This window comes from Populus alba, chromosome 14 (assembly GCF_005239225.2).
Source record: "Populus alba chromosome 14, ASM523922v2, whole genome shotgun sequence".
NCBI lineage: Eukaryota > Viridiplantae > Streptophyta > Magnoliopsida > Malpighiales > Salicaceae > Populus > Populus alba.
In genome coordinates, this window is record NC_133297.1 from 10,280,147 (window position 1) to 10,290,897 (window position 10,751).

Here is a 10,751-nt window from a genome sequence, read left to right on the forward strand (position 1 = left end):
GCTTCTGTATCTTTTCCAACCAATAGCGTGATCATTTACTAGTTACATATGTGCTCTCTTTATTATAACAGATCTTGGCAAGGCTTGGCATTTCCGTGGCATCATCTTTAGCGGATGCTACACACTTTGTAGTGGATAGATTTGTGCGTACAAGGAACATGTTGGAAGCTATTGCTCTTGGTAAACCAGTGGTGACTCATTTATGGCTTGAGAGCTGCGGGCAAGCAAGCCTCCTTATTGATGAGAAAAACTTTATCTTAAGAGACGCGAAGAAGGAAAAGGAGATTGGTTTTAACCTGCCTGTTTCACTGGCTCGTGCAAACCAACAACCACTTCTAAAGGTGTTTCTCTAAGCTTGTGGTGATTTTGGTCAAGCCAGACATGCATTTTTGCTTGCTTCAAAACTCATATCTTTATTGTCTCATGTTGCTGGGATGCTCATGGGCACAGGGTCAAAGAGTCTTCATTACACCAAATATAAAACCTGAAAAAGAAATGATAACTAGCTTGGTCAATGCCCTTCATGGCCAGGTACGAATATTATGCAATTCCATAGCTAGAAGTCTCAGTGGTGGTATTTTATCACCCTTACGGCCACAGGGATTTGTTTCCCTTTTTCTTTCTTGTATCTCTTTTATGGCCTTTGCACCTCTTTAAATAAGTTAGTTTCTGAGCAATGCTACGCAGATCATGGAGAAAAGTCAGATATTTGCTTTGAAAATTCCAGATGATCTATTGATTCTTTCATGTGAAGAAGATCATGCAATTTGTGTGCCACTTCTTGATAAAGGTTGGCAACTACAATTCCATTTTCTCCTCCACAAAAGTTTATCTCAGTTTTGTGATAAACATTATGATCTAACCTGGTTGCAGGAGCAGCAGTTTACAGTTCAGAGCTTCTTTTGAATGGGATTGTTATCCAGAAATTAGAATATGAGAGGTCAGAACTTGTCCGCCGTCTGGCAAGAATATCAAATTACATAGAGTGAATACACACGCACAGAGATAAGATGCATGCTTGTTGCACCTTTGGCAAAGGGATGATTTTATTTGCTCACCCAACCTGGTGAAATTCTGTTCATCAATGATTTGTAATAGCTTCCATGCATCAGTAATAACAAAAGTCATTTCGGTCTCAGTGCTTTAGCAAACTAACTTAAGAGCACACTTGAACTTCTGCAAACTAACAACCGAGTCATTTCTGCTTACTTCTGTTTACCTACTTGATTTGCTACCGATGCTTACTTTGTTTATGACAGGCATCGACTCTTTGTGAATGAAGCTAAGGGAAATCGAGTGAGCAAGAGGTGAAGGAGATGGTGCTGAATTTGTCTTTTCCTAAACAGAATAATCAGTTGCTGCTCTTTTTGTAAACAAATGCAAGTTGTAAATGTGGTGGTGAAGGTGAGGTTACCAGGTAGTTAAAACCCTTTTTGTAAATCAGGTCATGATGGAAAGCAAATCCTTTCTTCCTTGTAAATCAGGTCGTGACGGAAAATCAATTTCAAGAGATACTTACAGTGAATTGTTGGTTACTTGCAATGAATTGTTGTTTTGTTGTTGTTGTTGTTTTTTTTTTTTTTTTTTTTAAATTAAGAAATATATTAAAATAGTTTATTTTTATTTTTTTAAAATTTATTTTTAACATTAATATATTAAAATAATCTATAAAGTATAAAAAAAATAATTTATCCCTTTAATTTTTCATTTCCTTAATTAAGATTTACAATTTTCTCCATTATCTTTATTTGTTAAAAGAAAACCACGTATATGTAACATAATGTGTTTTTTTTTAAAAAAAAAAAAAAAAACCAAGATGCAGTTGTATATTGTTTGATTTTTTTATTTCTTAAAATTTGTAATTATAGTAGCTTTGTAAGAAAAATTGGTATTTAACTTTTTTCTAGTTACTAAAAATTTAAAAAAAGACGGGACGCTTGTTCGAAAACTAAGAAAATATCCCCAATACTCTTCTTTCCGCCGGGAGAAAAAGAAAAAATAAAGGTGGAGGGAAAGGAAAGAGATGGATGCCGGCCATTCCCATTCGGGTTCCAGGAATTCAGGTTTCTTTTCATTTCTGTTGCTGTTAGATCTTTCATGCTTGCCTTTCTTTCCTTCTTTTTTTCTTTTATATAAATCAATTTCGATGCTTTAGATTCTTTTGTCGTTAAAGTGGCAGAGGAGAAGCAGAAATGGCCAGTCTCGTCTTCCCAAATGGTATCTCACTTCGCTACTAGTGGACTCTCCGTTGCTGTTGCCACCGCCATCACGCACCCCTTAGGTTCTTCTTCTCTTCCTTGATTTTTCTTTTTTGATTCATTTTAATAATACATTTGTATGATTTGTGATTTCCTTGCATTCGGTTTCATGCTTCCCAGGTTTCATTCATTCCAAGATATTTAATGACGTGCTGCTTGTAAATTTATTTCTTTTTTATTGAATCATATGATCAAATCTGGGAAAGATGAATGAAGGCTCACTTCCCCCCATTGGTCGTGCGATCATGATTTGTCTATAAATTCCCTGTAAAAGGGATGGGATTAATTCCTAGTAAAAGGAACTAGAATCTTATTTAATTTGTTAGTGTGATTGGAGAGGTTGAGGTTTGGTTTGCAACACAATAGCACATTGGAACTGTGGCTAGATTCAAGCTTTGATGCCGGAGATTTTTCCCTAATGTGCAGCCCTATGTTAATGGGCATAACTTTCAATCCAACCATTGAATCGGGTTGAAATTTTTCCAATACATTCTAGAGGCCTTGTTTCCAGTAGAATTAAAATTTTGTAGCCATTTGAGGTCTAAAAGGCCTTCAAATAAGTACTAGACGTTACTGTTCGGGATTTGTCATATTTTCCTAGTTGATTTAGAATTCTTTTTCCTATTAGGTATAGAAATTTTATTATTTTTTCAGCTTTGTTCAGGATGTTTTTCCTGGTATATAAGCAGCCTAGAAGAGCTGTAATATTATTGAGTTTTGATTAGAAAAAATATTGAGTAATAAAATTTTGAATTAGAGTTCTTGTGTGGTGATCCTGTTTGGTAGACTTCTGTATTGCTTGTACTTGCTATCTTTCTTGTGTTGTTTCCCTCTGTGTCAAGATTGGGCTTGAATGCTGTGATTTTGCATCTCAAAGTAAATTAACTAAGACATGTATCGGAAATGGCGTTTTAAAATCTCAGAGCTGTTTGCAGTGACCTTAATGATGTATGTTATAATGCAGTTAGGCATGCTCACTAGATGGTCTGTGCAGAACTTTGTTTTTTTGTATTGTTCTCTCTTCATGGGAGGTATAGAAAAGGAAAAGGAATACACAATAAAACAAATGGATTGAAAAGGTGCAATTTGCCATTTAATTAGCTTCCACAGCTATATGAAAATATTCATTCTTCAAATTTATGTGTATTCTTTTCTGCAAATGGGATGCATTAGCCTTAGGGCATAGGAAGCCAACTGAGTTTTTGAACATGCACTGCAGACTTCTGACCATTCAAGCTGCAAATTTTACTCACTATACCCTTGGATGATGACAATCTATGTGAAAGCGAGAAAGTGGATGGAATGGTACACTGCTAGCTTTTGAATTTGGTTCTTCGTGTTCATTATTTGAATAACTTTTCTTAGAATTAGTAGAGAAATTGTTCAGAAATATAGTAGTATAGATCTTAACAAGTATTTTAGCTATTGATTACTTATAGATGCTGAAGAATCTATCCTTCGAAACGTTTTTCAAAATTATACAAAAAGTAACTTAGAAGAAATATGTGTGGAAGTTGTATTATCGCTATTGAATACATAACTATCTCATACTTCAACTTGAAAAACAGATGTGCTCAAGGTTCGACTACAAATGCAACTTGTTGGCCAGAGAGGCCCCTTGACTGGAATGGTATGCCCCAATCATTTAGTGTGATTGCAATTGTTTGGTTGATTAGCTGATATTGATGTTGGGTTTTCTTACATGTACAGGGACAAGTGGCTGTTCAAGTATTGAAAAAGGAAGGGCCAAAGGCTTTGTATCTGGGGTTGATGCCTGCATTGATTAGGTCAGTTCTTTATGGAGGTCTACGTTTAGGCCTGTATGAACCCTCGAAGTATGCCTGTAATTTGGCTTTTGGGTCCACCAATATCTTACTTAAGATTGCATCAGGAGCATTTGCTGGTGCAGTTGCAACTGCACTTACTAATCCAGTCGAAGTTCTGAAGGTATGCAATCATGTTAGGCATTCTGGAACTTTTCATCTGAAATCTGATCCAGGATTCTAACTTTGTTTTTCATCAGGTCCGGTTGCAGATGAATGCAAATCAGAGACAAGGAGGACCAATGGCGGAAATGCGTACGATTGTTTCTGAAGAGGGAATAAGAGCTCTTTGGAAGGGGGTTGGCCCTGCTATGGCGAGAGCTGCTGCTTTGACTGCATCACAACTGGCAACATATGATGAAACCAAGCAGGTCAAGTTCTAAGCATACTCTTTTTTCACTCTGGATACATGAAGTAATTTCTATAGTTTACAAAATTGTTGATTTTTGTTTAATTGAAGTCTAAACTGGTTGCCTTTATTTTTCTTTTCATTCTCCCATATTAAAAATTTCTTCAGTTTTCCATTTATGCAGGTTCTCATTAGGTGGACACCTCTGAATGAAGGATTTCATCTACATCTACTGTATGGCACCATTTGAAGCTTTTATTTCCCTATCTCTCTTAATAGATGCATGAATTTATTATAATGATGGGAAGTTGGGAAATAGAAGGTAGATGACAGATAGGATCATCCAGCTCCTGTAGAAAGTCAAAACTGAAGCATTGTCATTTTTTTTTTTTCATGCTCATAACCTGTAAAGCTTTTCATTCCTGATGCTATTTCCCAGTAACCTGTGGAACGAACTTTGTTTCGCCACTACCTTTCAAGCACACTTCATTTTTAGTTAATACATGATTAGCATCTGCTTTTCCTTTTTATTCATGTGGGTGCTACCTAAACATATTTCTTGTCTTGTGAAGCTCGAGTACAGTTGCTGGAACAGTGAGTACCCTTGTAACTGCACCTATGGACATGATTAAAACCCGCCTCATGCTGCAACGAGAATCTAAAACAGTTGGAAACTATAAAAATGGATTTCATTGTGCATATCAGGTATCAGATTTGTTTGTTCTTTCACATGCTCATCTCACTTTAATTTATGATCATGAACTTTTTTCTATCTGCACTGTTTATTTCTGGTGAATACCCCTAGGCATTTTTGGATTGGAGGGGTTTTGCATACTAGTAGTGATAACTGAAATATTTTGTGAAGGAAAGAGTAAGAAATTGCAGCTAGCATTAATGTGCAACTGGAATTGGACAGCTATATGTGTGCTTTTTGCTACTTGTAAGCTGACAGGCAGGTTTTCAGATGATAGTGATTTGGATTATTGTTTATTGTGTGGGAACTGGGCAGTGTCCTCTTTTCCTTCCTCCTGGTGCTGTGGGCTTATGGGTGTGGATCCTCCATCACTGCTGAGCATACAACCATATGCATTCCAGAGATTGTGGCTTCCTTACACGGAGGATGCTGATCGTGCTTGATTACTTGTATAGTTGTCAGTTGACTATTTATTGCTGTCCAAATTGATGATCCATGACACAATAGTTTCATGAGTTTCTACCGGGGAAAGAGAGAAGATTGGTGAAAAACTGCTGTTAATTTTTCTTTTTTTTCTCCCCTCTTTAAGGAGTTTGTCTAATGTTTCTGTGATGTGTGGAGTAAGCTCGGGGTTTGTTAATGAGTCTTTACAAGGGAAAATTGGCTTTCATGTCTGACACCTTTGTGTTTTGAGTTTTCAGGTTATGCTTAAAGAAGGCCCTATGGCACTTTACAAGGGGTGAGATTCTTATCTAGGCCTCCATGAGCATTGCTTTTTTAACCAGATGCATGTATATTTAAGATGTATGGTTCTACACAATCTCCTAGGTACTCTGGTTCTCTGCAATAATAGCCATTGTCAGGTCTCTTGATAATTGTAAGATGAAATCCTCTAGGTTCTAGTTTGGGCTCTTAACTAGACAAGTAGATCATGATTAGGTGATACAAATTTCATACTCATTCTAGAAGTATTTGAAGGTTTTTTATCTTTTCTTTTCTTCTTCTTGTGTGTGTCTCTGCATGTGCTTTTAGGGTGTTAACTTTTAAACCTTTGTAGGGGCTTTGCAATATTTGCAAGATTGGGTCCGCAAACTACAATTACATTTATACTATGCGAGGAGCTGCGCAAGCTTGCCGGATTGGATGCCATCTAGGGGAGGGAATGTTCATTTACAGTCATTCCCCAATACCTGACTTCCATGGTTTTATTCAAGTGAAGAAAAGCAGCCCTCTCAGCAAGTTCAGAAGGAGGGTTTGCATGAGATGATTCTGATAGCAGATTATTTTTTTGGCCATTTGAGTTGGGGACCAATATTTATTTGGGTTCTGGCGAGACTTGCATTTATTTGATTGAGTTGTATAATTATTTTGGTCAATGCACATGTTTTTCCCTGGGGTCTGACTGTATCATCAGGCATACTAGTGAAATGTGCCGTCATATTCACGCCTTCCTGAATTGTTGTAATCAGAGTAGGAAATTAGAGGATAACCATTGTATCTGGTTTTTCTACAGAAATAATAGTACCATCGCTCTCTTCTCCCTTGGCTGTTTCCTGAACATCAATTTATGGTTGAGAAATTAAGGGGCCATTAGTGGCCTTGTTGGTATGTGTATTATCAACAACACTGTGATTTGCTTTAGTTACAATTAACTTTCCCTTCTCACTGTTTTTTGGTGTTTCTTCAAAGCAAGCTCCAGCTCTCCCCCGACAGTTCACGTAAGGCAACATTTTACCTGGAATTTCTACCGCAGCAGTCTTTGATCTGGATACCAGGGTTAAAACCAATATTTCTAGATTAAACCAGCGTTGATGCTTTTTTTCTGTCATCTTTTGATTCCTGGGAGTAAGATCAGTATGCAGCTGCTGCTACTGTATAAGTGCCCTATCCCGTTCAGATCCCCACAGTAGCCTGAGCTAGCCCTGCTGTATCTATCCTGGTACTGGTATGCTGTAGATTGCTTAGAATATGGTAGTAATTATTTTCAAAATATATTTTATTTGGAAATATATTAAAATAATATTTTTTTTTGATAATAACTTATGAAAATGGTATGAAAATATATAAAAAAAATTTAAATAAAAAAATTAATTATTTTTTATGAAATGTTGTTTGAAACACAATTCTAAACATAACCTTATACAACCTTTTAAATTTATTTATTTTTTAATTTCACATCCTTAGTGATTTCACCAACCAAAACTTTGGATTTTGATGAGATAATACTAAGCTGGGCACAGGGGGGGAAATATTAGTGAGACCTGTGATGTTAAGTTAGGGTTTTTACAACTTTAAGAAGTATAGTTTAATTGGTAAAATCTTTAATTTACTTTTCTGAATTTATAAGTTCGAGTTTCATAAATCTCAGTTATTATAGATTTATATAACTGTTAACTTTAGAATCTCAAAAAATTAATTAAAATATATGTAAGTTGACCTCAACATTCATGATAAAAAAAAAGAAAAAAAACCAAGAAGTTAGGGTTTTTGCTATTAAATTGTGATCAAGTGTGGCCGGAAAGTCCATCCATTGGACGACAAACAATGCAATGCTATGGCCAATTTTTTCCCGTGTCGGGCAACAAGTGGTCAAATCCATATGATCAAATAGCTAGTTCTGAAACGAAAAAATTGAGGTCACTATCATACCCTCTTTGACATGGGAGAGAGATTCCACCATGGGAGACAAACTTTAAGGGTCCCATTGCTAAAAAACCATTTGCTGCCTCTGTTATTAGTATTACTGGCTAGCTGCCTTTCCACACAGCACTTGTATCCTGTTTATTCTTCTTTTTTTCCCGGTGGAAAATCGATTTTAAACAGATTAATTTTTACTTTTTAAATTATTTTTGTGTATTAATATTAAAAGTAAATTTTAAAAAATAAAAACCTATATATTAATTTAATATATTTTTAAATAAAAAAATATTTTAAAAAACAATAATCCGGCAACTATCAAGATGGGTATTCATCAATGCATGCATGGTTGGTGATTACAGGTTTGTTTCCATCAGTCCTTCAACTCTCTCTACTAAATGGGTACCTACCGGATCTTTTTTCTTTTCTTTTATTAAATCAATGAATCATAAATAAACAAACTATATTTTCATTCTTGAATTATAAAAAAACACACTTTCAATCTATATATAGAAATTAAAATAGATATTTATAGGAATAAGTAAGGTAATGATAAAAATTAGAGGATTAACGTACTTTTTCAGTCAAAATTATCTTCCATGTAAAATGTTTTTATAATAACATATCTTTTTTTTATTATTAATGACATGATTTATGAATAAAAACTGATTAAAATATTCATAAAAATTCTTATGATTTGAAATGAGGAGGAAAAGGTGTCTTATTAATAAAAATATTTTTGTTTTTTATCAGGATTTTCGTTTTTTTAAACAACACTTATTATAATTGTAAAAAATAAATTTTAATAAAAAAATCATTAATCATTTTTTATGTGCCTTAAAAAATATAAAAATAACTAATATGAGAAAATTATAACAAAATAGATATTTTACTTTCATGAATATTAATGAGTAAATGTTTTTTTTTTAAATCTACATATTAGGTTATATATAATTATTCATAAAATCACTATCAATATTACCATAAAATATTATAATCCTCTTGAAAACTATGGTATAATTGGATAATTTCTTAAATATTATTTTCATAAATTTATTTAAAAATGTATCCTAGCTATTTTAAGTTTTTAAGCTTGCCAGCTCCACATAAGCAAGTGTGTGCGCTTGAGTGAGTTGAGGTGGACGGCGGTGTAACATAATAAAAAGAGCAACAAGGAACTGGCGTTGGCGGGACAGTCTGGCGTTCTTATCTCTTTGACCTGTTTTTCATGCTAAACTACCATTCTATCCTTGTATTCCTAATTACAAAACTACCCCTCTTGTTCCCCAACCTCGCACGCTTTCTGCTGAAAATGACACTCCCATTTTGTGGTCATCAACTTTCCTTTTGCGTATGCTTGAGAAAGGCAAAACAAAGAAAACAATCACCCCTTACCTAGCTACTCCTTTGCTTCCCAGGGTTTTCAAGCGTGTTTTTTTTTAAATATAAAAAAATATATTTTTTAGTATATTTTTATTTTTTTAATATATCAATTTTAAAAATAAAAAATATATTATATTAATTTTTTAAAAAATATATATATTTTGAAATGCAATATCTAATATTTCCAAATAGGCACTTTGTGTGCCCAATAATCCCACCAAGATTCTCTGTTTGTTTTCGCGTTTCAAAAGTTTTTTTTTTTTTAATTTAAATTTATTTTATTTTTTTCTTTGCTTCAAATTAATATATTTCTGGTGTTTTTAGATCATTTTTATATACTGATATCAAAAATAATTTTTTAAAAATAAAAAATATATGATTTTAATACATTTTCAAGTGAAAAACACTTTGAAAAACAACCGCAACCATACAATTATTTGACATTGTGTTAGTGGTTAATTTTTAAAATATCTTTGTATTATTTTGATGTGTCGATGCTAAAAATAAATTATAAAAAATAAAAAAAATTATTATTTCAATTCATTTTCAAGCAAAAAATCTTTTAAAATATAACATCTAACACTCCTAAATAGGCATTAAATAAAGATTAAGAACTCATTTGATATTATAATAATTGTTGTTTTTTAAAAATATTTTTTATAAATAAATAAATAATTTTTTAACGGACGGGTCGTCTTGGCGACAAACACGCTCTTTGTTCCTGGAGTTCAATTTCATAGATTTTGGACCACGCAGCGTGATTTGTGTGGTTGCAAGAAAATTCAAGTGAAACTCCAAGCTGAGAGGGTCCTTTTCTTTCGTGGGTGAGAAATATTAGATTGACTTCGAAACTGAAAAACTACAAAGTCAAATTACTCCGGGAATAGAAAAGAGCGAGGAGGCCTCTGCTTCTCCGCCCTGCACGGACGAGGTAAAAGTAGAAGTTCCTAAAGTTGCTTTTGCTCCTCAAATCACCATGGGCATGTCACAGGTAAGTAGATGAATGCACGTATACAGCTTGCAGCGTACACATGGGCATGTCAGGGACGATCGTCTTGCCGGAAATAAAATAAAAATAAAATAAAAAAAACGTCACAAGAAGACACAGGCACATGCTGAGGGCATTAAATTAAAGCTCCGCCGTGTCAGAAAATTTGAACCACTTTGACTGGCAGTCGCTTGCCCGATTCTTGCAGGAATCGGCTTCCTATGACTGGCTCAAAAAAAGAAAGCCACCTTTTCTTGCAATTCTTGCTGGTCGTATCTTTTCACTCACATGCTTCAAAATGGAGCTGCCGCCAAGCATTGATTTGGTGTTTCTTTATTTATTCTGCAGGTGAAAGACAGAAAACGACAACGCTTCATATATATATATATATATATATATAATTTGGTGTATATCGCAAGGAGGAGGCGTAGAAATTATTCATCGCAATGAATTGGAGCCAGGATAAAGACTCGACTGGGTTGATTGTAGCCTTGGTTTTGTTAGGAGCTCATGTAATTGGGCATCTATTTGACAATGCCGATGGGTGTTATTTACAAGAATGCTCTAGCATTAATTACAGGGACTTAATTTTAATCACTCTAGGAAAATAAGTGAGTCT

At 34.3% G+C, this 10,751-nt stretch overlaps 2 protein-coding genes across 13 annotated transcripts in view; both read left to right on the top strand.

Annotated features, from left to right (window-relative positions):
* LOC118041423 (uncharacterized) overlaps nucleotides 1-2,007 on the top strand; it is a 4,732-nt gene extending 2,725 nt beyond the window's left edge. For 4 of the 5 annotated variants that reach the window (XM_073404502.1, XM_035048748.2, XM_073404504.1 and 1 more), the window contains 5 exons: nucleotides 72-341; nucleotides 451-531; nucleotides 688-790; nucleotides 874-940; nucleotides 1,260-1,559. In XM_073404502.1, coding sequence (XP_073260603.1) covers nucleotides 72-341; nucleotides 451-531; nucleotides 688-790; nucleotides 874-940; nucleotides 1,260-1,311 — 573 coding nt within the window. In that variant the 3' untranslated portion in view covers nucleotides 1,312-1,559. Of the gene's footprint in view, nucleotides 1-71; nucleotides 342-450; nucleotides 532-687; nucleotides 791-873; nucleotides 941-1,259; nucleotides 1,560-1,907 lie in introns of those variants that run through there. The other variant, XR_012167903.1, reaches the window with a different exon arrangement.
* LOC118041424 (uncharacterized) lies at nucleotides 1,924-6,682 on the top strand. 8 transcript variants are annotated; one of them, XR_004686323.2, is made up of 10 exons: nucleotides 1,924-2,063; nucleotides 2,156-2,281; nucleotides 3,827-3,888; nucleotides 3,969-4,205; nucleotides 4,282-4,452; nucleotides 4,615-4,664; nucleotides 5,003-5,135; nucleotides 5,440-5,667; nucleotides 5,826-5,863; nucleotides 6,182-6,269. XR_004686323.2 is itself a non-coding variant. In XM_035048753.2 (10 exons), the coding sequence occupies exons 4-10, from the start codon at nucleotides 3,850-3,852 to the stop codon at nucleotides 6,276-6,278; spliced, it is 765 nt and encodes a 254-aa protein (XP_034904644.1). In that variant the 5' UTR covers nucleotides 2,024-2,063; nucleotides 2,180-2,281; nucleotides 3,478-3,563; nucleotides 3,827-3,849; the 3' UTR covers nucleotides 6,279-6,682. The 8 variants fall into 8 exon arrangements, 6 of the variants coding, with proteins under 6 accessions (XP_034904640.1, XP_034904642.1, XP_034904641.1 ...); XM_035048753.2 differs by lacking the exon at nucleotides 5,440-5,667 and adding an exon at nucleotides 3,478-3,563 and having other exon boundaries at nucleotides 2,024-2,063; nucleotides 2,180-2,281; nucleotides 6,182-6,682; XM_035048754.2 differs by lacking the exon at nucleotides 5,440-5,667 and adding an exon at nucleotides 3,478-3,563 and having other exon boundaries at nucleotides 2,031-2,063; nucleotides 2,174-2,281; nucleotides 6,182-6,682.
* Nucleotides 6,683-10,751: the final 4,069 nt, after the last annotated feature.